The sequence below is a fragment of the Biomphalaria glabrata genome, chromosome 9 (genome assembly GCF_947242115.1).
Source record: "Biomphalaria glabrata chromosome 9, xgBioGlab47.1, whole genome shotgun sequence".
Taxonomy (NCBI): domain Eukaryota; kingdom Metazoa; phylum Mollusca; class Gastropoda; family Planorbidae; genus Biomphalaria; species Biomphalaria glabrata.
This window is the reverse complement of record NC_074719.1, coordinates 19,161,191-19,189,083: the sequence shown is the minus strand read 5'-3', so window position 1 is coordinate 19,189,083 and position 27,893 is coordinate 19,161,191. Positions and strand designations below refer to the sequence as shown.

The 27,893-nt window shown below is 35.4% G+C and overlaps 2 protein-coding genes across 2 annotated transcripts; one reads left to right on the top strand and one right to left on the bottom strand.

The window, feature by feature from the left end:
- The first annotated feature begins 414 nt into the window (after positions 1-414).
- LOC106057718 (deleted in malignant brain tumors 1 protein-like) lies at positions 415-24,464 on the top strand. The gene is made up of 14 exons (XM_056041192.1): positions 415-682; positions 2,854-2,932; positions 3,595-3,790; positions 8,335-8,470; positions 11,139-11,292; positions 12,135-12,297; positions 15,098-15,318; positions 15,587-15,786; positions 17,699-17,787; positions 18,077-18,182; positions 20,059-20,270; positions 21,193-21,333; positions 22,874-22,986; positions 23,927-24,464. Exons 2-14 carry the CDS (start codon positions 2,881-2,883, stop codon positions 24,184-24,186), a joined length of 2,043 nt encoding a protein of 680 aa, XP_055897167.1. The 5' UTR covers positions 415-682; positions 2,854-2,880; the 3' UTR covers positions 24,187-24,464.
- Positions 700-2,445, bottom strand: LOC129928364 (adhesive plaque matrix protein-like). The gene is made up of 2 exons (XM_056042576.1): positions 2,429-2,445; positions 700-1,009 (listed from the first exon to the last, which is right to left on the bottom strand). The coding sequence occupies exons 1-2, from the start codon at positions 2,443-2,445 to the stop codon at positions 700-702; spliced, it is 327 nt and encodes a 108-aa protein (XP_055898551.1).
- Positions 24,465-27,893: the final 3,429 nt, after the last annotated feature.

Below are 27,893 nucleotides of genomic sequence, written 5' to 3'. Positions count from 1 at the left end.
TACAAAGCTCGATTGTGTTGTTTGTTTCGTTACAATGTAGATAGCAGTCTTGATTTTAGAGTTTTTCATTGAGCATTCTGCTCCATCTCTGACGATGTATAGTTTGTAGACCTTCGTGTGAACGCCTTAATACGTACTAGTAATTAAGTCTCTTGGCTTCTCTTTTTATAGATACAATATAAATAATCTGCTCTTTTCAGCTGGGAATGTGTTTATGTTCTCATCGAGCCTATCGATTTTCTAATACATAGATCGATTCTTTCACCTTAACACGGCAGGACATAATGTATTGAATTCAAGTGATTCAAAAGAGATTCCAGAACTGAAAACTGAATACGAAACCAATTCTGGTAAATCCAATTTTTTCAGAAAATGCTCAGTGTTCCACTTTGTTTTGTTCACTGCTGCTGGATAAATGTGAGTAATACAGACGAACTTTCCCGCCAATGAGACAGTCGGAACGTAAAGTGATTCAGTTCAAGTGTTGCACATGGGCTTTCACAAGGGAGACGTATATAAAGGACGCATGCATATTTTTTTGTTGCTGTAGGCCAAGATTGGTTAGTGAATAAACACCTAAGCTTGCCATATTTTGATATCAAGCCTTTGGTCTGTGAGTTGACCTTTTCATCGGAACACATTCTACAAGCGCTCACGTCCTTTCGTTTCTTTGGTCGTTCAGGTAAGAGACAGGCTCGTCTACAGGTGGCTGGAATAGGAGGGGACAGTCTTGAGTGGGTTGGAATAGGAGGGGACAGTCTTGAGTGGGTTGGAATAGGAGGGGACAGTCTTGAGTGGGTTGGAATAGGAGGGGACAGTCTTGAGTGGGTTGGAATAGGAGGGGACAGTCTTGAGTGGGTTGGAATAGGAGGGGACAGTCTTGAGTGGGTTGGAATAGGAGGGGACAGTCTTGAGTGGGTTGGAATAGGAGGGGACAGTCTTGAGTGGGTTGGAATAGGAGGGGACAGTCTTGAGTGGGTTGGAATAGGAGGGGACAGTCTTGGGTGGACTGCAGGGAAATACATTGCAATACGTCGATTACGCACATTTAAGTTAAGAATAGCGCAAAGTCTAAGAATTTGAAAGAATAATTTATAACATGCTCTACGGTCTAAGAAGCCTTGACTTCAAGTTTGAACATTATGCGATAGTTTAGCCTATGCAGACTGTAGACCCTAAATATTTAGATGCATTTACTCTTTGGGGACTGAAGCGGCTTTGGTCTAGGCTTGGAGATTTCCTATGAGACTTGAATGTATGTCTCATGACCTTTATTTCTCTAACTTAAAGAGAACTGAAATCCGACTTTAAAAGTCATATTTGATGTATGTTTATAACAAGTTTCATAGAGGACCTTTTGTTAATTAATATATATGATGACTTCATTGATATAAACTGATTTGTGTATCATAACATGATGCTTCAAAGATTAATATTTAATATGCTATTGTTTGTTAAATGTTGGTTTATAATATAGACTAACGCTTGACTTGGTGAGTACCTAAAACAAAAACAACGCAACAATTATTTTTTTTTATTTATTTTAATTCTGATTAATAAATTGTAATGTTGATATGCCTCTGTAAAATAATTAATAGATTGCTATTTGTTTTAAAAGTATTGTAACTATAATTAAGGTAAATACAAGATATAAAACATATTTAAATGCGGGTCAATTATAGCTTACATCGTAATCTTAGATGCTTTTTTGTACGAAAGCGCGAATCTACGAATTCATTGGTCTAGACAAGACATGAATCAATACAAACATTTAACGAATTAGTGGTAATTAATTATTTTGTTTGATATCAGCACAAAAAAAAAAACATCCTTCACTATTCCCATGGAAAATTGAGCACGTTATTTCTCCTATTCTCGGATAAAGTTTAAACTTTAAACCATTATTTATTGTACCTAACAAAATATGTATCAATTAAACATAAATAATTAAATCAATTAATTATTGGTAATTTTTTGGGGGCTTGATATCGAACAAGGGAAAAACTTCTACATTACTGAAAGATAAGTTGTAATTACGGAGTTATTTCCTCTACATAAGTTGTTTTTTTAACGGAGGCTGGTAAAGTGCTTTGTGTCCACCCAGCTCTAATGGGTACCTCAAATTAGTTCGGGAAAGTAAAGGCGGTTGAACGTTGTGCTGGTCACACGACACCCTAGTCAACCGTAGTCCACAGAAACAGATGACCTTTACATCACCTGCCCTATAGACCACAAGGTCTTAAAGGGGGAACTTTTTTTTTGTTCTGCTTACTTCTGTTTCTTTTAGTTCTTTCCCCTTCCGCAGGTCAAGGCTAAATGTGAGTTTACTTTCAAACATTTCGTTGCAATCCATTTCAATGAGCTAATACACTACAAACAAACATTTCGTTGGAATCCATTTCAATGAGCTAATACACTACAAACAAACATTTCGTCGGAATCCATTTCAATGAGCTAATACACTACAAACAAACATTTCGTTGGAATCCATTTCAATGAGCTAATACACTACAAACAAACATTTCGTCGGAATCCATTTCAATGAGCTAATACACTACAAACAAACATTTCGTTGCAATCCATTTCAATGAGCTAATACACTACAAACAAACATTTCGTCGGAATCCAATTCAATGAGCTAATACACTACAAACAAACATTTCGTCGGAATCCATTTCAATGAGCTAATACACTACAAACAAATATTTTGTTGCAATCCATTTCAATGAGCTAATACACTACAAACAAACATTTCGTTGCAATCCATTTCAATGAGCTAATACACTACAAACAAACATTTCGTTGCAATCCATTTCAATGAGCTAATACACTACAAACAAACATTTCTTTCAGTGTCAAGCTTAAAAAAGAAGATCTAAAATGGTGACATTACAACTATTCTTTTTACTACTGTGCATATCAAGTCTACAAGGTAAGACTCTATTCAGCAATAAAATATCTTTCATTGTATGTTTGTCTGACATAGAATGGTGTCACTGTTTGCACTCTGTTCAATGGTGTTGCTCTTATGTTGTAATAAGCGTAAGTAATACATATCCATTGTGTCCTGTCTTTCTGCAACACAAAGACTAGAGAACTACAGACTGTTGAGGTAGTCAAGCGCTAAGTAAACTCTGGGAGAAATGGATAAATAGAAGAGAGAGAAAAAAAAAGGAAAAAAAGGGAAGAGACGTAGAGAACGATAAATGGGGAGAAAGGGAGATTGAAAAACAGGAAGTAAAAAAAAAAAGAAAGAGAGAGAGAGAGAAACAGAAGGGAGTGAATGAATATATGAAAAAAGAGAGAAAGAAAGAGAATCAAAAAGAGCGAGAGAGAGAAAAAAACATAAAGAGAGTACAGAAATAGAGACGTTTAGAAAAGAACTGAACAAGAGAAAAAAGAGAAAAAAAAAGACAACAAAATCAAAGAGACAAAAAAAAAAGAGATTTAAACAAAAAAGATCATACTCAGAAGTTATAAGATCATCATCTATAAAGAAAACAAAAGAAATTATTTTTCTTTTTACAAGGTGGAAAATGTTGATAAAAATGTAATTACAAAATAACAAGTTCTTGAACATCTTCCTACGTACAGGTCAACCCCCTAGCACAGTCACAGTTCGTGTCGCTGCCATAAGGCTCAGCAATCCTCAGTTGAACCAAACATCTAGTACAGGAGCTGGCTTGGTGGAGGTCCAGCTCGACGGCGGCGGTCCAGTTTGGGGTTCCATTTGCGGTAAAAACAGAACACCCCTTGAGGTCAACATCATCTGTCAAATGATGGGCTATCAGTAAGTCCTGTAGTGTTCTGTGTACTGGTACTTGTCGGTAGACTGGTTCTTACCTTCTAGTCACTTGTGGGGTCACTTATTGGTAAAAGTTTACTATCATGAGAGGCTGGATCACCAGCATTGTTGTTGCATCCAGGTCTCTTCAAATTACATTTTTATCCATAGTGTAGAAAATGGCAAATCTAGAAAAAAAAAATCATCTTCTTCACCTTCACCTATCCTCTGTTGGACCACACTAGAGATGTTGATGTGCTTTCTCCTCTCTGTCTATTGCCTTGGATAGAATCTCTTTTAATTAAATTACAAATGAATCACAATGTATCGTTAATAAAAACAAAATAATTTCACTCAGACAGAAGCAGAGTATAAATTCAATAATTGGATACAAAATATTTTTTTAAATACCTAACCATTTCGTGTTCACACTTGGCTAGTGACGCCATGGTTGATTAAGGTTTGAAATAATTTTAATTTGTTCGCTCTCTAGCACGTTCTACTCACTTTCTTGGTGTGATTGAGTCAACTAAAGTACCGCATTTAAAACTATTTAAGAAAGTTTCAACATAACGAATAACCAAGAGGCCTCTTTTTTTCTATAGACATTATAGATTCCCTTACAGGGTAGGTGATGTAAACGTCATCTGTTTCTGAGGCCGACGGTTTACGAGGGTGTCGTGTGGCTAGCACAACCACCAACCGCCTTTACTTTTCCTCCACTAACGTCAGGTACCCATTAGAGCTGGGTGGACTCAGGCGCGCTAAAGGCGCCCGAAATAAAAAAAATCCTAATCTTCACCAGGATTAGAACCCAGGACAGCTCAGTTAATAAGCCAGGCGCTTTACCACTCAGCAACCGAGCCTCCATAGACAATTTTATGACAAGAAAAAGGCTGTGGAAGAATACGAAGACGAGTTGTCCGTTAAATAAAACAAACAAACAAAAAGGGCAGTTAGAGATTGTGGATTTGTGTATACACTGGCCTAATTATTGCTTTTCAAAACATGGTACACAGCAGTAACACGCACTGAACAATCAGTCATGCTCCAGCTTTATTGGGCGCCACAAAAACTAAATAGAATAACTGGAGGAGAGAGGGGAAGGGGGAGAGAAGTGGATCGACCCTTACTCCCACTCCGCCGCTCCTATTGTTGTGTCTGTTCCTATTTCTTCTGTATCTCCCCAATCAGCTGGGGGAACAGGTCTGTGACAGGTGAACACATAGAGGAAGTATTACAAGAGAGGGGGGCGGGGAGGTTCCTGATTGCACGTTTCCAGTCAACAGACCTCCCTCTATCATAGACTCATCCTACATGTCGTTCTGTTGGTAAAATTGATAAATTAAATTAACATTTCTACCAAGCATATGTAACCCATCAGAAACAATATTGGAATAAACAATATCCGTAAAATTCAGATTTCAATTTACCTTGGAGTAGGAGCTGCACACAGGGCCTCACCATTTAATTGGTTTCAATATTTTTTAAAAATATGAATATCGATTTGCATTTTAACTCTATTCCTCCGTAATTATTGTCCACATTTCAACGGAATTCTTCATTTCGCTCTGTAGTGTTTAACTCTGCTTTTCTATTACACTTTAATAACGTTTTTGTTTGTTATCAGGAAATGTTTTAGTTGGTCTAGAATTAAAGGAGAATGCATGCTCTTATTAAATAAGACAAAGTAAAGTTTATGAAATTAAACATTAATTTAATTTAATGAGTTCAAATAAACGATGGCTTCGTCACTTTGGAAAGAAAGAATTAAGTAGAAGAAATTTAGTGAAATTAAATTTATTAATTAATGAAATAGAATTTACAAGTACTGTTATTCTTTTTTAAAATTCATTATTAATTTTAAATTAATTTATAAGTGTTGAAGATTAAAGATAGTAAGGGCCTCCACAAAAATACTTTAACGAGGCTCCACAAAATACTTCCCAAGGCCTCCACAAAAATTCTTCACAAGGCATCCACAAAAAATACTTCCCTGGGCCTCCAAAATACTTCCCTGGGCCTCCAAAAAATTCTTCCCAAGGCATTCACAAAAAATCTTCCCAAGGTCTCCACAAATTTCTTCCCAAGGTCTCCACAAAAATACAGAGCATACATTTACTGAAATCCAGCTCTACAAATTGAGCGTATACTTCATTTGTTCTCTACTATGAGTCCCCAATAAAAAAAGAGAATCAGTTGCATGTACACTCAAGCAGAAGATGATTCAAAAGTATCGATTCGGCCACCATTGTAATTCGTTAGATTCTTGGAAGTGAATGAAGCTGCGAAATGTCCTCTATCAGGTATTTCATTGTGTTGATAAAAAAAGTTCTAAATATAGCTTGATTTTATCGTGTATCGATTCATCCATCGATTTTTGGAAAACAAATGTTGCTATTAGCAACTCTGATAACAAAACATCCAAATATCATGTAAAAAAATATCGATAAATATGGATTTAATTCTCATTTTATTGTCTTATCTATCCACAATGTCATTGTCAATTGATATATATTGATATATATATATATATATATATATATATATATATATATATATTTAAAAAGCTTATATCAATTCAGTCTGCATGTCTGTCTGTCTGTCAGTTAAAAAGTTTGTACTCATTATTTCTCCCACATTCATTCTAGTATCAAGTTTATACTTTGTACCATTATTCTTTGGCATAGGCAAGATATGAATCGACAAAAAAACAAAGAAACAAAACAAAACAAAGTCAATTATTTACTGGTAATTATTTTTTTTTTAGATCCACAAGTGAAATTAATCCTTCAGTGTTCACAAGTACTGTTAATGCTAAATATGTTGGGTTTCGTCCCTTTGGATAATTTAACACGTTATTTCTTCCACAAACATTCTCGGATAAAGTTGAAACTTTAGACAATTATTTGTTGTACCTAACAAAACACGAATCAATTATAAAATTAAACAATCAGTCTAACTAATTATTTGTTATTAATTATTTTTTTTGATGATGAATAAGGACAATAAATTATATATTATTGAATGATTTAGTTGTCAATGCGGAATTCTTTCCCTTAGATAAGCTTTTTAAATAGAAAAAACTGGATTTTTGTTTGTATACTTTGCTTATTTCTCTTGTAGCTGTAGATGTATATCCAAACTTTCAGCAGAGCAAATATCTTTTCAACTGACCTTTCTTAGATAGACAGCAGGCCAGAAGAGAAAAATAAAAACTCGATCTAAGTACTTTAAATAGTATTAATTACTGTTACGGTGTTACCTCATGATTTTGACTGACTTTGGCATTGTGCTTCTCTCAGGATGTTAACTGGACTCTATAATAATCCATTTTTGACGCACATTCAGAATCGTACTACAAACTACTGCGAAACTTCCTTAGTATCAGACACAAACAAGTTTGTTACGAAAACGAAAAAGTCACGGACGCAATACAATTATAATTAATATGATACACAACTTGTTATGGATACATATCTATGTACTGTAAGAGTTATTGGTCCTTAAATGTTTCAACATGAGGTCTAGCAAAGCCCTGCTAACGAAGTAAGTACGTAGCTATAGAAATCTGTTTACTAGGAGTTCTCAACTGTCACTTGTTACTAATGCGAACTGCCTACAGCCTACCGAAGACAGATTGGATCTACCTCAACGTAAGCAAGGATATCTCAATTCTTTACAACTCATGTCATGACTGTTGTGAATCCCAATTGGCTAAATTAATGTGATATTGGAGTTTTAAAAAATATTTCACAGCCATGATGTGTTATTTACTTTATTGAATACTTATCACCTATGGTCGAAATATAACATCTCGACTGTAATCGGTAGTCTCTAATATGAAAGGTAATTGCACAGCAATCATCAGCAGTCACATTAACTTCTCCATCACCTGCTGGTATGGTAATACTTCACTGGCACAAAGACTTAGAATAAATAGACTAATTAAAAAAGCATCGTATATCACTCAAGTACAGCTACCATCTCTTGAAGAGCTTTTCCAAAAAAAGATTCCTCTCAAATCACTCACGATTCTTAAAGACAACATGCACCCATTAAACCACTGTTACATACGATCTGAAAGAAGTGGTCGTCTCCTTTCCATTAGGACTAAAACTGAAAGATTTAAAATCTCCTTTATCCCACTTTCGGTCAGAGTGTGACAAGATCAGCTGTCGTCATCGAGAAGTACATAGAAGTCAAATTCATAAAGCGCTGGTTGTGAATGTGTATGTGTGTGTGAATGTTGTACGAATTTTTATTCAATACTGTTTTTGTACAGTAGTTTCGCTGAGCTTGTCAATTGTAATCAAACTGAATTTCCATTAGATTCGATCAATAAAAATTATCTTATCTTATCTAATTTAATCGGTATCCTCTTATATGAAAGATACATTAATCGGTATCCTCTTATCTGAAAAAAATTTAATCGGTAGCCTCAAATATGAAAGGTATTCATTGTTTAATAAATAGGTAATGTAAAAACATCTTTTTCTGTACATTTGAAAAATTTAACATGTTAAATAAAGAGATATCTGATATTCCAGAAATGGGCAGCAAACTTTGAGAGGCAACTACGGTGTTGGAAGTAAAAACTTTCTGCTGGAGAACATGACTTGCCCACAGAGCGCCACCTCACTGGACAACTGTACTCACTATCTGTTAAAGACATGTGGACCTCAGGTACTATCAGAACAAACAATCCTTAGAGTTGAACCTTCGTTAACAAGCTGCACATTGGAGATTACAATATGTCAAGGTTTAGTCTTTGAGTGTTTGATGTCAGCTCTGTTCTGTCCAGGATGATGAGTTGTATGTCATATGTACCCAAACAATATGTCAAGGTTTAGTCTTTGAGTGTTTGATGTCAGCTCTGTTCTGTCCAGGATGATGAGTTGTATGTCATATGTACCCAAGCAATATGTCAAGGTTTAGTCTTTTAGTGTTTGATGTCAGCTCTGTTCTGTCCAGGATGATGAGTTGTATGTCATATGTACCCAAACAATATGTCAAGGTTTAGTCTTTTAGTGTTTGATGTCACTTCTGTTCTGTCCAGGATGATGAGCTGTATGTCATATGTACCCAAACAATATGTCAAGGTTTAGTCTTTTAGTGTTTGATGTCACTTCTGTTCTGTCCAGGATGATGAGTTGTATGTCATATGTACCCAAGCAATATGTCAAGGTTTAGTCTTTTAGTGTTTGATGTCACTTCTGTTCTGTCCAGGATGATGAGTTGTATGTCATATGTACCCAAGCAATATGTCAAGGTTTAGTCTTTTAGTGTTTGATGTCACTTCTGTTCTGTCCAGGATGATGAGCTGTATGTCATATGTACCCAAACAATATGTCAAGGTTTAGTCTTTTAGTGTTTGATGTCACTTCTGTTCTGTCCAGGATGATGAGCTGTATGTCATATGTACCCAAACAATATGTCAAGGTTTAGTCTTTTAGTGTTTGATGTCACTTCTGTTCTGTCCAGGATGATGAGCTGTATGTCATATGTACCCAAGCAATATGTCAAGGTTTAGTCTTTTAGTGTTTGATGTCACTTCTGTTCTGTCCAGGATGATGAGCTGTATGTCATATGTACCCAAACAATATGTCAAGGTTTAGTCTTTTAGTGTTTGATGTCACTTCTGTTCTGTCCAGGATGATGAGCTGTATGTCATATGTACCCAAACAATATGTCAAGGTTTAGTCTTTTAGTGTTTGATGTCACTTCTGTTCTGTCCAGGATGATGAGCTGTATGTCATATGTACCCAAACAATATGTCAAGGTTTAGTCTTTTAGTGTTTGATGTCACTTCTGTTCTGTCCAGGATGATGAGCTGTATGTCATATGTACCCAAACAATATGTCAAGGTTTAGTCTTTTAGTGTTTGATGTCACTTCTGTTCTGTCCAGGATGATGAGTTGTATGTCATATGTACCCAAGCAATATGTCAAGGTTTAGTCTTTTAGTGTTTGATGTCACTTCTGTTCTGTCCAGGATGATGAGTTGTATGTCATATGTACCCAAGCAATATGTCAAGGTTTAGTCTTTTAGTGTTTGATGTCACTTCTGTTCTGTCCAGGATGATGAGCTGTATGTCATATGTACCCAAACAATATGTCAAGGTTTAGTCTTTTAGTGTTTGATGTCACTTCTGTTCTGTCCAGGATGATGAGCTGTATGTCATATGTACCCAAACAATATGTCAAGGTTTAGTCTTTTAGTGTTTGATGTCACTTCTGTTCTGTCCAGGATGATGAGTTGTATGTCATATGTACCCAAGCAATATGTCAAGGTTTAGTCTTTTAGTGTTTGATGTCACTTCTGTTCTGTCCAGGATGATGAGCTGTATGTCATATGTACCCAAACAATATGTCAAGGTTTAGTCTTTTAGTGTTTGATGTCACTTCTGTTCTGTCCAGGATGATGAGCTGTATGTCATATGTACCCAAACAATATGTCAAGGTTTAGTCTTTTAGTGTTTGATGTCACTTCTGTTCTGTCCAGGATGATGAGCTGTATGTCATATGTACCCAAACAATATGTCAAGGTTTAGTCTTTTAGTGTTTGATGTCACTTCTGTTCTGTCCAGGATGATGAGCTGTATGTCATATGTACCCAAACAATATGTCAAGGTTTAGTCTTTTAGTGTTTGATGTCACTTCTGTTCTGTCCAGGATGATGAGTTGTATGTCATATGTACCCAAGCAATATGTCAAGGTTTAGTCTTTTAGTGTTTGATGTCACTTCTGTTCTGTCCAGGATGATGAGCTGTATGTCATATGTACCCAAACAATATGTCAAGGTTTAGTCTTTTAGTGTTTGATGTCACTTCTGTTCTGTCCAGGATGATGAGCTGTATGTCATATGTACCCAAACAATATGTCAAGGTTTAGTCTTTTAGTGTTTGATGTCACTTCTGTTCTGTCCAGGATGATGAGCTGTATGTCATATGTACCCAAACAATATGTCAAGGTTTAGTCTTTTAGTGTTTGATGTCACTTCTGTTCTGTCCAGGATGATGAGCTGTATGTCATATGTACCCAAGCAATATGTCAAGGTTTAGTCTTTTAGTGTTTGATGTCACTTCTGTTCTGTCCAGGATGATGAGCTGTATGTCATATGTACCCAAACAATATGTCAAGGTTTAGTCTTTTAGTGTTTGATGTCACTTCTGTTCTGTCCAGGATGATGAGCTGTATGTCATATGTACCCAAACAATATGTCAAGGTTTAGTCTTTTAGTGTTTGATGTCACTTCTGTTCTGTCCAGGATGATGAGCTGTATGTCATATGTACCCAAACAATATGTCAAGGTTTAGTCTTTTAGTGTTTGATGTCACTTCTGTTCTGTCCAGGATGATGAGCTGTATGTCATATGTACCCCGACATCGTCAGGCGGTGGCAATCCTGTTGCGAATTTCTTCCCCCCGTCCTACCAGTCTGGGTACCCAAGTCTCCAGGTGCCAGCTACAACATTGTCAAATGTCACACTGACTCATGTATGTCAAGGTACGTTGTGAAACACAAAACTTTCGACGATTGTTGTCTTACGAGGTTAAGCCAAGTTCCCTTGTAGCTATTGGGGCAGCACAGTAAAATGTCAATGTGGCATACAGCTTGTTTGAAATCAGTACTTAGGATTTGCTCAGACATCTTCTTGGCCCAAAAGAACATTTTATCCGGTCCGGGCTCTCTTCAAAAGATCATGACTTAATATCAAAGAGAACCAAACATCAAGACTCAACTCCCAAGGGATTAAAATAGATCTTAAGATCTCACGTAAATCCCCAATAGAATTTCTCAACTGTCACTTGTTACTAATTGAATACTCAATGGTTGAAATAAAACATCTTGACTTTAATCGGTAATGGCTTTGTCTGAATATATTATATATAGCCCCCTTCCCCCCCCCCTTAAAAAAAAGTTATCAAAACACATGATGCAATTTTAGAGGTGGAACAGTTTATGTTTCGGCAGTAGTCAGACCAAGAGTTGTACACAACTAATTACTAAATTATACCTTCAGTAGTAACTTGGATAACTGTTATTTATATTCTTGTTTAATAAGATAAATTAGTGTATCGCCCTAGGCATCGTACATTATTCAACATTTTTGTTTTTGCATTTTAACTTTGACTTTGACATTTAACTTTGTTTTGCATTTAAATTTAGGTCAGTTACTCTTCCCCCTCCAATTGGTAAAGCCTCTGATTCAATTTATGGTATATTTCTGCTTACGTAGAATCAATGCAGCGCCTTAATTCTATAATAAGATTGAGACACCAACTTATTAAACTATTTAAGATCTAGCTACTTCGTTAAGTTCATATATTTTAAAATTATATTTGCAGCACCAAGCTCTCAAATTAATGTTAGGATCTTCAGCGGCTCTGGGAACGACAGTTATGGTATGGGTTACATACAGGTCTACATCAATGGAATCTGGGTTTTTGTCTGTCAGGAAGGTTGGAACCAAGCCGCAGCTCAAGTAGCTTGTCGAGAAATGTGCTACACGTAAGGTTTTAGTTCGATTCGTTTGAAGATAACACTTTTAACCCAAACAACATCTTAAACTCTCTCTCTCTCTCTCTCGTTCTCTCATACAACATCTTAAACTCTCTCTCTCTCTCTCTCTCTCTCGCTCTCTCATACAACATCTTAAACTCTCTCTCTCTCTCTCTCTCTCTCTCTCGTTCTCTCATACAACATCTTAAACTCTCTCTCTCTCTCTCTCTCTCTCGCTCTCTCATACAACATCTTAAACTCTCTCTCTCTCTCGTTCTCTCATACAACATCTTAAACTCTCTCTCTCTCTCTCTCTCGTTCTCTCATACAACATCTTAAACTCTCTCTCTCTCTCTCTCTCTCGCTCTCTCATACAACATCTTAAACTCTCTCTCTCTCTCTCTCTCTCTCGTTCTCTCATACAACATCTTAAACTCTCTCTCTCTCTCTCTCGCTCTCTCATACAACATCTTAAACTCTCTCTCTCTCTCTCTCTCGTTCTCTCATACAACATCTTAAACTCTCTCTCTCTCTCTCTCGTTCTCTCATACAACATCTTAAACTCTCTCTCTCTCTCTCTCGTTCTCTCATACAACATCTTAAACTCTCTCTCTCTCGCTCTCTCATACAACATCTTAAACTCTCTCTCTCTCTCTCTCTCTCTCGCTCTCTCATACAACATCTTAAACTATATCTCATACATTTTAAACTCAACTTTCAGCCAAATCCACATCGGTAAAACCTACTACATTTTAATCAGCAGCCTAACCAAATAAATAAATTAAAGCAGAAATACCTAAGCAACTTAAAATCATAGCAATACACTTCTAAAGTATTAGAAAAGCATCAACATGTTTAGAATTCTTATTTGAAAGGGCCAGACAAAATTGCATGAACAAAAACAAGGTTAAGTCCAGACATATAAAGCTAAAAATTATAACAATTAGGGAATCATGGAGGATTTCTTTTGGGAAATACTGATAGCAGACAAAAATTATTTCATAAAATTCTTCTTCATCTTCTTCTAACCAGCTTTTTGCTGCTAATCTGTAAGTTATCTTGTTGACTCTATCGAATAAAAAATGTAATATATATTATGCTAATTTAATACAATAACATCTTATACTATTATCTGTAACATGTAGACCACAAAACACTTGTTTAAAGTATGCAATCAATTATCAGTATTTGGAGGGAAAAAAAAGCATTACAGTCCCACTAGGCATATTTTCACGAATGTATTACCACCGTGCGATTAGTAATACTTAGAAAATATTCACCGTACACAAACAGCAGAACATGAAACTTATCAATGAACTATTTATTGTCACATAATTAAGTTGAAGGGAAGAGCCATTAGTGAGGAAGAGATAAATTAGGAAATTACCTTCCGATCGTATCCATATCTTGCATATATTAATTAGAGACATAAACTGTACTAGTTTATTTGTTTTCCTGGTTGATTCAGGCAACCCATTCCATACTGTAATGGTACCAGAGAGGAAAAAGTATTTATATGACTTTGTCCTAGCGTAAAGAAAAAGAAACGTGTCTGTGTCTGTCCCTGAGTATTTTGTATGATTCTCCACATAGTTGTCAAGCCGCTATTACGTTTGTGTTTTCTGTTTGTCAGTACATACGTCTGTCATACTTTGACATAAAAAAAAAAACTAGGGAAGATATTAAATATCCCATTGCACGATATTTTGCCGCTTGCAAAGATTAGATCAAACTTATATTTTTTATCTTCTGAAACCGAATGGTATTGCTTTAAATTTAAATATATAAAATATTTTTTCACAAATATAAAAATTTATAGACAATATTGACAATTGATTATCAATAGTGGAACAAAAAAAATAATATAGAAATACCAAAATTATATAGAATACTTTTAAAAAAAACTTATTCGAAGTGCCATTGTATCAAATAGTTTGGATCAGTCATGTATTCAAATTTGTCATAGATCTAGACAAACAATAATAACTCAATAGATAGGAAAACAGAGTGAGTTGATATAAGCTTTGTGAAACAAAAATATAAGAGCTATAGTATTATGTTTAAGCATTTTGAAATTAATCGCTAAAAACGTTTACTTTAAATTATGTGGAGTTCCTATTAAAAGCAATCCTAAAACTATTGAATCTATTTGTTCATTTCACCAGTATCAGTGCAATTTTAAATAGGTGCAAGGAACAAGACAGCACTGCAAACAAACAAAATGTTGATATAGTTCATGCACTAATGAGCCGTTTCGACAAATGAGACAAGTCGCCTAGAGTCTAGAGGCGCCTAGAACACCACCCTCGAAAGAAAGGGGGCTAAAAACTAAAAAAAAAACTTAACGAAACATTATAAAAAAAATAATATCAATCGGACAAGATACTTGAATTCAAGGAAAAAACCCTTTCATAATGTAAACAAACATGTAAACAAGATTCTTTATTCAGCCATCTTGTCTCTCACCCTGGGTCCCATGTGTATAGACATAACTCCTCATACAATACATCTATAAAGGGGGATAATACAGAATATTATGTGACAGGACGTAGGGAAAGTAACATTCCATCTTATATCTTATATAACACAGAAGTTACTTCAAACAAGAAGATGACTACGTCCTTATAACATAGAAGTTACTTCAAACAAGAAGATGATTACGTCCTATGTTCATGCATCAAGTCATACAATTATAAAAATTCCATTTAAGCGAAGTCTTAAAAAGAGAGTAAGGGCCTCTACAAAAGCCCCGCCCAATGCCTCACATACATGACTCAGGCTCTGATACTGTCATTCAACATCTTTCCAGGTCTTTAGGCTCTGCTGCAGACTTTATACCACAGCCTGGAATAGTTAGAGATTATGTGCCTGACCCCTACAATCCAACCATCAACGTGTCGGACGTGTCCTGTATCGGCAATGAGACAAGTCTATTCAGCTGCTCCTTCAGCAGGTCCTCTGGGCTTTGTCTGAACAATGCTCAACCAACTCTTGCAGGAGTCCAATGTCTGCCACAAAATAACACTAAAAGTAAGATTTGATAATATATGTTTACAAATTAACGCTAAAAGTAAGATTGGATATATGTTTATATAATAACACTAAAAGTAAGATAGGATATATATTTACAATGTTAGTATCTTTAAAGTGACAAGAATATTTCATTTTTTTTACAAATGGAAACCAAAAAAAAATATTGGGGATTTAACTTTAAATTGTAAACATTGTAATATTTTCTTTTTTTCTAGTTTTTAATTTAAATTTCGGTTTTAACAGCAATTATTTCTTTCATCCTTAGCCGTTGTGCCTTTCCCTGACGTGAGTTGCGGTAACGGCGTACTGTCCGCGGATTTCCCGGCTAGCAAGTTCCCTTACATCAGTCAGTTTAATGTCGACTTTGTGCCTACGCCACCAGCTACTTGTGTCAATAAGACATCGATGTCAACGTTCTTTAGGGTGTCAGTTTCTGTCAACACCGATTGTGGGACCATCTTGAAGGTAAGAGACTCAAAGACGATATTGAAACGTTACTTTAGATATAAAAACATGCATCTTTAGATTCATAGGATTTTATGTATAGACGTTTCCAAAACACAACCTGCATCTATTAAACCACTGTTACATCAAATCTGAACGAAGTGGTCGTCTCCTTTCCATGAAGACTAATACAGAAAGATTTAAAAACTCCTTTATCCCACTTTCGGTCAGTGTTATAAAGTCATCTGTCGTCATCGAGAAGTACATACAAAGTCTAATTCATAAAACGCTTTTCTCTTTAGATTCTGTAGGCTAGGTAATAGGCTGATATACTTCTAGAGCGATACTGATTTTCTCTTTAGATTCTGTTGGCTAGGTAATAGGCTGATATGTAACGAGCGATACCTGGATTTCTTTTTATAAGTTGTACGTTTGGTAATAAGCTTATATAGAGTGAAATCTGAATCTTTTGATAATGTAATAGGCTTATATAGAGCTAAACCTGAATCTTTACATAATGTAATAGTGAAACCTGAATCTTTAGATAATGTTATAATGAAACTTGAATCTTTAGATAATGTAATAGGTTTATATAGAGTGAAACCTGAATCTTTAGATAATGTGATAGGTTTATATAGAGTGAAACCTGAATCTTTAGATAATGTGATAGGTTTATATAGAGTGAAACCTGAATCTTTAGATAATGTGATAGGTTTATATAGAGTGAAACCTGAATCTTTAGATAATGTGATAGGTTTATATAGAGTGAAACCTGAATCTTTAGATAATGTGATAGGTTTATATAGAGTGAAACCTGAATCTTTAGATAATGTGATAGGTTTATATAGAGTGAAACCTGAATCTTTAGATAATGTGATAGGTTTATATAGAGTGAAACCTGAATCTTTAGATAATGTGATAGGTTTATATAGAGTGAAACCTGAATCTTTAGATAATGTGATAGGTTTATATAGAGTGAAACCTGAATCTTTAGATAATGTGATAGGTTTATATACTACTAGATCGACACTTGCAGTTTGTTTGAGCATAACTTGACCTTTTGTGCATTTTAAATGTGTTGAACTTTCATCATTCAAGTCTGTTTTACCTACATATTTTAAATATGCTAAAGTCTTTAAATAAAATAAGAATGCCACCCTCAATGATAAGATATAAAATATCAGAAAATATTTGGTTTCGGAAGCTTAACTTTCACCAATGGCAGTTTAATATTTTACCTTTCAAGTTTTTAGCTTTGTTCATGTCAACTGACGGACCACCATCCTGACAACGCGCTTGCACCTGTCTTTCGTTGAAATGGTGGAAGTACTTCAGAGCGCACTACCATCGTTCTGACCACGTCTTTTTTGTTTGTTTTTTGTTTTTTGAGGTCACCAAAAGAGGACTCTTCAAGAAAATGACTTCACCAGGACCAATTTTATTTAAGAAGTACTTTCGCTGCCAATGTTTGGCACTCTTTGATTATCTGTCACTGTCAGCACGTCGCTATTGAACGGAGCTCTTTTCACCTTGATGATCCCACACGGAGAGAAACAGAGCGCTCTCTTGCCATCCTTTAGCTGATTATGATTGGCGATTGGCGCAGTCGCATCCATTACTTGAGGAAAGCGGAAAACATTTTTTTATGTACTCCCTCTTTCTCTCTCTCTAAGTCTCTCTCATTGTCACTCTATTTCCTACTCTCTGTTTCTCTCTCTCTCTTTCTCTCTCTCTCTCGTCTATTTATGTGTCTGACTCTTTCTCTCTATGTTTCTCTCTCCCTCCGCCTGTGTTTCTCTGTTTCTTCCTTAATCTCTGTTTTTGTCTCTATTTTTATCTTGCTCTAAGTCTCTATGTCTTCCTCTCTCTTTCCTTATGTGTGTCTTCCTGACTCTGTGTATCTTTACCTCTCTCTTTCTAACTCTCCCTACAGGACAACGCTACTCACTTGACGTATGAGAACACGGTCAGATATGTTTGGTTAAACAACAATCTCAAGTCATATCAATACATCAATCAAAGGTGAGTTAGAACTGCACGTCACAGTATAACTTAATACAGACACGAACATAGATTTTAAGTAAAAACTCGAATTTATAATACAACTTAAAACAGGATATAAAATATCTATAAGGTGAACTTAGAACTCAAATAATACAACTTTTAGTAGAATAGTGAAAAAAAGATAATATTGATGACCTATAATAAAACTTAAAATACATTTTTGAAGAGCCCTTAGCTTTAATTATTGTTTTGTTAGTAGGAAAAATGTTTGCTGATTATAAAATTACACTTTGTGTTTCTGTGATAGATACCAACTGATCTGCTCAATACCAAAGTCAAACGAAGTCACTAATAAATACCAGCCTTACACACTATCACCGTTGAGTAACTTATATGGACAGTATGACTTTCAAGTATGTAATTTTTACCTTCTTTATCCTTTGTTTTCCTATGAAACATAGAGCATTAGCAAAATCTCGCCACTCTCCACGGTCTCTTGCTAGTTTTTTAATGGCTTCCCAGCTCTTTCCTGTCCTCTCGGCTTCATCTAGTACACTGCATCGCCACACTCTTTTTGGTCTTCCTCTACGTCTAGTGCCCTGGCGGTTCCACTCTAGGGCCTGTCCAGCTCTGTTGCTGGTATCTTCTTTCAAAGCAATCCATCTCCTCTTTCTCTCCAAGATCTGCAGCTCCATATTTCTCCGTCCACCCATTTCTCACAGTTGGGTGTTTTACGAATGAGAAACTATGGAGGCTCAACGGATCCAGATAAAATGCTACACATACCCTAAGTCGTCGAACTCAAAGACAATTTAGGCATTATTATTCTGCTTAGTCATTTAATTAATTTAAATTACAATTGCAAGGCAATTTAATGGATTATGGATAAAATGTAATCACCTTTTCATGGCAATGTTCGAGCTTCAAAACCACTGTCGTTGTCGTAGAGAAAAACGATTGACTAGCAGTCCAGAACCAAGACTACTATCGGTCATAAGATAACTGATGACATGGCAGGATTTAAGTCATTGATTAACATGCATGACTAGATTGACCTAGAAACACGCGTAGGACGTAATCGTCTTCTTGTTTTAAAGTAACGTCTATGTTTTATAAGATATTATCAATTATTAAATAATTTATTTCAAGAATTTATTTTGATTTGAACGTTTCATTGAATCTGTAAACAAGAGTTTTACGAATCAGAACATTATTTCCTTGAACCTGATGCTGCTAGTATTAACTCATTAGTGTTGCGTCTTGTCCGTGGAAAGTACATTTGAAATATGTCGCATTTTAATTGTTGCCCAAAAATCATCTTACATTTAAATAAGTTGACAGAAATAAGTAGACAGAAATAAGTAGACAGAAATAAGTAGACAGAAATAAGTTGACAGAAATAAGTAGACAGAAATAAGTAGACAGAAATAAGTTGACAGAAAAAAGTAGACAGAAATAAGTAGACAGAAATAAGTAGACAGAAATAAGTTGACAGAAATAAGTTGACAGAAATAAGTAGACAGAAATAAGTAGACAGAAATAAGTTGACAGAAATAAGTAGACAGAAATAAGTAGACAGAAATAAGTAGACAGAAATAAGTTGACAGAAATAAGTAGACAGAAATAAGTTGACAGAAATAAGTAGACAGAAATAAGTAGACAGAAATAAGTAGACAGAAATAAGTTGACAGAAATAAGTTGACAGAAATAAGTAGACAGAAATAAGTAGACAGAAATAAGTTGACAGAAATAAGTAGACAGAAATAAGTTGACAGAAATAAGTTGACAGAAATAAGTAGACAGAAATAAGTAGACAGAAACAAGTTGACAGAAATAAGTTGACAGAAATAAGTAGACAGAAATAAGTTGACAGAAATAAGTAGACAGAAATAAGTTGACAGAAATAAGTTGACAGAAATAAGTTGACAGAAATAAGTTGACAGAAATAAGTTGACAGAAATAGACAGAAATAAGTTGACAGAAATAAGTTGACAGAAATAAGTAGACAGAAATAAGAAGACAGAGTCAGATTTTCTCCCTATAAGTTATCCATCAGTTGTTCGAATTTAAATACGTTTTTGATTATAGTCACAATAATAACAGTGTTCGAATCCAAATAACAGTGTTCGAATTCAAATAACAGTGTTAGAATCCAAATAACAGTGTTAGAATCCAGTGAACTTCTTTGATGAGACTTCCACTGAAACCTCTGAAAAATAAAGAAGTAAACAAACGGTTAACACCTATCTGATTTGTGTGTTGATTTGAAATGTTTGTCTTGACCTCAAGTTAAGGTTGGAGCTGTACACGTCCAATACGTTCCAAACTCCAGTGGCCAAGATAGGCGGCACCTACCTGGTGGAGATGGGGGACTGGATCAACGCCGCCATCGTCATGCAGAGTGATGACTCCAGACTGAAGGTGGTGACAGTGGAGTGTGACGCCCTGCCGGTGCTACCAATGTCGGTGACAGTTCCAGTGGAGAAACTCATTCACGATAAGTGAGCGTCCCCCCCCCTTCTCATTTTTGAGTCACATTTGGAAATATAGTATTATAAATAATTAGAAACCATGTTTGTTCGTGAGTCTATTTGTTCAACTTATTTTAAAAAGTTCCCGTATACGATCTAGAGGGCAGATGATGCAAAGGTCATCTGTTTCTGTGACCTACGGTGTCATGTCTCCAGCCCAACAACCAACCAACTTTACTTCCCCCAACATTAGAGCTGGGTGGACTCTCAAAGATCCGGAAATTAAAAATCCCAGTCTTCACCTGGTTTCTAATCCAGATCCCCCTGGTTCAGAAGCCAAGCGCTTTACCACTCAACCACAGCGTCTCACCATATTTATTTCTACAGTACATCTACATGACTCTAGGGGTTTCTAGGAGCACAATGAATCCGACACATGCTGAGGGATGTTAAACTAATTAACATACAGCGGTACTACTGAATAACATCCACAAAATCTCCAGCTATCCTAAGTTGAATATAAAGAAAACTAAGCAACTGCAATAAGCAACCGTCCTCATTCACAGCTCTTAAAAGAAATATCAAACAGTCACAAAAAACTACATTCTGCATGTCATGCCAACTGTTAACTGGGAATTCATCAAGAAAACAATATCAATACATTATACATACAATAACAATAGTCTCGTCATATTGGCACTGACATATACATCCATTATATTGATCAGTCAATACAGATTCTTTCCTGTCTCAAGACGAAACCAAAACAGTGACTCATCTGGGCGATTCCATTTTCTCCCGAGACAGAAGGAGCCATATAAAAATATAGTTATCTTTCATCTCTTACTTATATATTATTGGATATACAATCAAAAAGTAAACTTTATTCCAAATTGGACTAATTGAAAAGAGAAGTATTTTCATTCTGACATTGCTTACTTCCACTTGACAGGTGTCCCTCTCATCCAAGCTTGTCCATGTATGATCTGAATAACTCCAAACAAGGTTTTAGATTCCAGGCCATCTTGTTCTCAGGTTACAGTATGGCTTACATCAAGTGTACAGCTCAAGTATGCTTAACAAGTGATTTAAGGTACATAACTGCTATCTGACTTAAATAAGATAATTTAAACAATGTTGTCGGAATTGTCTACAAACTTACATTTTGTTTTATTTCTCAAGTTGCAAAGGAATAACATCGTCTCTAGGGACGTAAAATGCAACAGACATGGTCAGCCATCAACTCCTGATTAGCTTATTCTTTAGTTTATTACAAAAATAGCTTCTCCTTGACTCTGTACTTAAGTGGAAGCATTGCTGGTTAAGTCGCTACTTTCAAGAAGTTTATTCATTTAAAAGTGCAAAAGATTGTCTACATTTTGGCTACTCAAAACTCATGGAGGGGGTGCACGTATATGGTCTGCATCAATTAGTGATAAGCCTACGATCTGGTGTCATGCACACATTGTAGCAACATTTCCTTCTTGATAATAAAGATTATTATTCTTATTATTGTTATTAGTCTAATACTATAGCTTATCATTGCAACTGTACTTCAGTGGGAGCACTGCAGTTGCTACTTAGAAGTAGTTAATTGATTTGAAGGCGCAAAAAAAAAAATGGCTAGAATTTGGCTTCTCAGAATCCAGGGGTGTGCACGTGACCTGGCACCCCCTGCGGGCGCCGATGGTAGTGGGGTATCTGCATGGTAAAAAATGTTAAATGCGCTTGAGCCTATGACTAACAGAGGCCATATTGAAAATAGAGCTACAAACATAAAGTATGATGCAACTATTAAAAGTCACCGCTGACTCTAGTGTAGTGGCACTATTGTATGTTAATGGTCGCTACTGAACTGAAAGTAATGACACTTATAATAAGGCATTGCCTTCAATACCAAAGATTAAGGTTGAGACCAATGAAAGTATCGATTCCTCCTTCAGCCTCAAAGTGACTATGCATCATGTCACAGAAAATGAGATGAATGCCTTGGCATTAGCTATGGTGGGAACGATGTCGCCCAAACATCTGTTCCGCCTCTCTCCACGAAGCTGATGTATCGCAGGAACTGCAAGTCCCGATACAGTTTCGGCTCTGCCAGGGTGTCACGCTGTGTGCTGTAAGATGCCTAAGGATCGCCGGCTCCTGATGGCATATGCGTTAGACTCGTCGAGTCTCGGTCATAAGATATTACGGCTGCAATAAAGTTTTAAGAAAGATTTAAAAACTTTACATACAGTTAGCAAATAAATAATGCAAATAGCATAAAAAAAACAAAAATAACCCAAGCTTATTATAAAAGAGACATATCCTTTGAAGAGTAACTAGCACTGTAGCTATTATGGCTGACAAGTGCTTCAAAAAGGACAGCATTCAAAATATGTTCATTATAGTTTGTAGAGTGTTCTCCTTCTTTAAAGTTCTCATCTGTCTAGGTTACCATCAACTTCAGCAACGGCATCCTGTCCTAACTTGGTATTTATTTATCCTGCAACCAGCTGTCTTCGTCATTATAAACTGAACGTCACTTACTGTCCTTACGATTACATTTACAATTTAGTTCTTATAATTGTTAATTAGGTTACTTGAAATGTTGAACATATTTGAATGTGTTATACTATGTTGGCCACTAGCTGTAAACGAATGTGTGGGACTGCTGTAGGACGTAAGAAGAGGCAGGCTCAGGACACAGTGGATGCACAGGTCCAGTCTCTCAACATACTCTTCTATAACCCACAGTCCCAAGGTAAGGGATGCAAACTAATCTATAGAGATAATGTGAAAGCAAAAGAGAGAGAGAAAGAGAGAGAGAAAGAGAGAGAAAGAAAGAGAGAGAAAGAAAGAGAGAGAAAGAAAGAGAGAGAGAAAGTGAAAGAGAGAGAGAGAAAGAGAGAGAGAGAGAGAGTGAAAGAGAGAGAAAGAAAGAGAGAGAGAAAGAGAAAGAGAGAGAGAGAGAGAAAGAGAGAGAAAGAGAAAGAGAGAGAAAGGGAGAGAGACTTTTTTTTTCCAGCATCAAAGGTTTTTTTTTGTAATTTGGTGTTATTACAGATCAACTCTCAAAGTTTCTTTGTCTGGTTGGAATGTTAAAAAAAAACGTTACTTCTCTCTCTTTTCACATTTAGATCAAGTGGAAATGTGACACGATTCTCATTGTCGATAACAACAAATTTAAAAAAATAATTGCAATCAGTAATATAGTTGTATATGGTGCATGTATTAAATCGGCGACTGGCGTACAGTGACAGTAATCACAATAATGTAGAGAATCGGGTCGTTCGATAGCAATTGAAACTAGCAATACTCTGATAAAAGGTTCTATTTTTTTAAGTCCATGAACAGCTTAGTGGCAAAACATGTCGAGCTTCCATCGTGAAGTTTCGAGTTTAACTTCTGACTCAAGCAACTTTCTTTCAATTTTTTTAAACGACTTTTTAAACAAATATTTTGTTTATATTTAACTTGTTTATGTTTGGACAAAAGTCAACAAATGCATCTATCTAAAAATTACAAAAAAATTAAATTAAAAAATCTAGTTTGTCCTATTGATGTTATGTGTTTATAAAAATGTTTAGATTCATATATTGGCATATCTTTGCTATTGAGGTAAACAAGGCCAAACTTAGCAAATGTAATTTGAACTTTTTGAAACTCTTCCTAAACATTAATTTTTTTGTTTATTATCTAAGATTATCAAAAACTGAAGTCACAGTTAGCTTCAGAGGGGGACACAAAAGTTGTAACGTCTTTGCCTGCTTCTGACACCACGACTGAACAAACTAAAACAACTGATGAAGAACTTGATCTCAACGACCTCCCCCCAGCTGCCAGGCTGCAAGCAGACGAACTTATAGCTGCCAACTTTCTTAACAATTCTATCCGTTGTGTTTGTCTGAATTATTTAATAATAGCTTTATCCATTTTAACAATTCTGCTAAAACAAAACTAGTTGGGACGGACATTTAAACTAAGTTTGTATAGAGACAGAAGGCATTATTGTTTTGCAAGGTACAGTGTTACTTCGTAGAGCAATAGAGTCTTTTAGAATAGAGACTCTTATTTTTATATTTTAATGACAGAAATGTAACCAAACAAAGCAGAACAAGCAAACATGAATATTGAGAAATAATGAATTAGTTCCAAGAATGAGAAACAAAGAAGAATAGCACAAATGTTGAAATCGTTACATCGGAAATTGAATTTAAATAGTGTCATTTTTTTTTCAAAGTGTCAATTTAAATTATATTTTTTTAAACTATTAAGCATTTTTTCGTTAAATCAAATGACCCCCCGACTTATTTTTTGGAAATATAAACTATCTTTATTTATGTCTAGAGAACTCTATGATTCACAAAAAAGGCTTTTAGTTGTGGATATAGATATCGGTGTGTGGTAGGTGTTAATAGAGTAGTTACACCACAGGTGTACTAGGAGGTTTTGCATTGAAATAAACGGTATTAGTTTACGTGACTAGAAACGCTAAGTCAGATTTCTCTTATATTTTAAGAATATGCAGAAAAAATGCAGATTGCAAATATGTAATTTGATTTCCTCTGAGATAAATAGTTTTTAAAATATATATTTTTAAGTTTTATTTCTTATTACCATATATTGTCATTGGAAATACGCCATTTTTGTTTTAAGGCTTAATACTAGACTATCTCCCTTGAATTACTTGCCAACTTTTTTTCTGTTGCTGTTTTGTCTTTCTTTCTAGCAGCTATTAGATCTAATATTAAAATTAATTTAAAATGATAGCATAAGAACAAAAAAACTCTCTTTAAAAAAAGTTATTGAAAAAAAAAGAAAAAACAACTTCACTAATTTATTATTAACATTTTTTTAGACCTTCATTTCAGTAAATACACTTAAAATTTATTAGTTGACAGCATAAGAACACAAATCTCTTTTTAAAAAGTCATTGAAAGTTTAATATAGAAAAGGGAGATGAATATGCTTAAAAACAACAAGGTGGTCAGTAAAGGTATCTGGGTATCTAAACTATTACCGAATTAATAAATAAACAAACAAACAAAAATTATTCTGAAGTAGTTAGTGACTCCACCATTAAATTTAAAAACTGAGCTTAACAACCAAAACTTATTCAACTCGCCAATACTTCAATCTTCAACTGTTACAAAAAGCCGATACTTTTCACATGGGATATCAGGACTATCAATATTTCTTTTCATGGTCTTCGACATTCCTCTTGCTATCACGTGACAAGCATAAATTTCTGTTGCCTTATCTACTTCAGTGTATGTCATCAATAAACTCTTACCCTAAAGGAGAAGAAAAGAATATTTTTAGATCCCATTCTCTAGGAAATTTTAAATAAAATAAAAAGCGAAATTGCGGAACATGGATCTAGTCAGAGCCCTGGGCTTGTGGAGGACCCTACCCTCTTAAAGTTTGGTGTAACTGCACTTACCTATATTATTCAATCTAAAAACATAAATATTTGTGATAAAAAGAAAAAAAAAGATTTCTCTTTTTAGTCTGATTTCCGTGATTTTCTTGTATCTACAATGCATATTTTTCTACATGTATATTTTTAAAATGTAGAAATGCCTGAAGCCTATATACACTAGCTATCTTAATCATACTGGCATTCTCATTTCTCTTGACATTTTTATATTTATTTCTTCTTTTATTTTTTTATTTTTATTTAGTTTCATAGAAAAAAAAGAGCTGTTGACCACTAGATGAAATCAAGCTATATCCCAACGATATCAGACTACTTGCTTGTAAACAGAAAACAAAAAGGTTTTCAAAATGTGCATTTGTCTGTTTCTTATTGTCTTCAGACGTGAACACAAGCCTTAATCTTATTGTCTCTAAAGTGGACGTATTGAAGTTCTTTCATTGAACGATTGTTTTGAACCTAACGAATACATACATTTAATATTATTTTCACTGATTGAAGAATAATGTGGAGGGCACGGTGGCTGAGTGGTTAAGCGCTTGGGTTCCGAACCAGAAGTTCTGGGCTCGAATCTCGATGAATTCTTTGTTTTGAATTTCGGGATTTTTAGGGCGCCCCTGAGTCAACCAAACTCTAATGGGTACCTAACCTTAGATGGGGAAAGTAAAGGCAGTTGGTCGATGTGGTGGCAACGTAACACCCTGCACATTAACCATTGGCTAAAGAAACAAGGAGACCTTAACATCTCCTGACCCATAGATCGCAAGGTCTGAAATGGAAACTTTACTTTTACTTTAAAAAATAATGCTCTTGTTTTAATACGGTTCTATACTTCTGATAGTAATGTTTGACTCCGTTAAATGGATCCACTCGTCAGAATGTTCACAATCCTTGTTTTTAATTGTCTTATGTTGAAATACTAATCTGTGATGGTGAATGTGATTTACTCATTATTTGGGGATTTTCGCAATACATCTATTAATAGATCACTGATGCCAACTAAAAAAATAAACAAATTTAGTTTTTTTGCTACAAAAGAAAGCGCTAAGAAATTGTTTTTAAACTGCTAGAAGGTGCATCAAATTTAGTGTCAAACTGCTAAACTACAAAGCAACTTTACACTTTTTTTTTTACTCTGTATATATAAATGGCTGCTATTTCAAGCAGAGGCGTAGGGGGGACACGATGCCTATATTTCTATGTGATGTTCATGGAAAATGGGAGAGGGCGCCAATAAAGTACCTTGGCCCGGGAGCACGTTTCGCTCACTACGCCTCTGATTTCAAGTTATCACACAATGAGGAAAATCCCAAATAGAAGACCAGAGCTAAACTTTGTGATATTGTCAACCCTTTTTATACTTTTAACTTATGAATCTCATGTAAGTCAATTATTTCTGTTTAATTTATTTACAATGTTTTAAAATATATTTATAATTTGTTGTAAATATTTATTTTTATCTATTTTTAAGATTGTGTTTCTCTAATGACTACATGTTTTATGTCTTCACATACTATTTATTAAAGCACTAAATTGTTTCCTCATGGGTTAACTTCTGTATTGGAAACTAGGAAATTGTCTTTAGTCAAAATATTGGAAGGATTTCTTGTAAAACTGAAATATGGTTCAGAGTTCAAAAGCACAATATTGTTACGATTCTCACTATCCAGGCTCTCTGCAAACTGCACCATACACCACCAACTTAAAGAACTTGACAAGTCAGGGCTCCAAAATAACGTAAAGGTTTAATGTCCATAAATAACAGCCAATACTGTACAATAGGCAGCACGTAGAACAGTACAAATAGCTCTGCGATAGCAAATATCTCTCCGATAACACCGTTCCGCCGTATCAAGTCTTGCACTGGCCTCTCCGTCTCGTTCCGGGGCTTGCACTGGGTTCAACAGTTCAGGACAAACTTCACACACTTGGGCTCGTTGTGTCGGACTCGATCACAGACCAAGATCAAGACGCCGTTCGTCTCAACTGTACATTGATAGTACTCCGCACTGAACCGTCGTAATGCTCCGTACAGAACCACACCGCTGAACTGTGCTGTAGTCGACCGTGTTCTGAACTGTTGTCGTGAACCTCCTTTCTGAACCGACTTGACTGCGACACCGTCGCTCTTTATATAGGGTCCCTACTGGCCTTCTAGAACCGGACAGAACGCCGCTCGACGTTTCTAGGTGGTCAGATGACTACAACTCTCGTGACGCTACTGAGCTCTG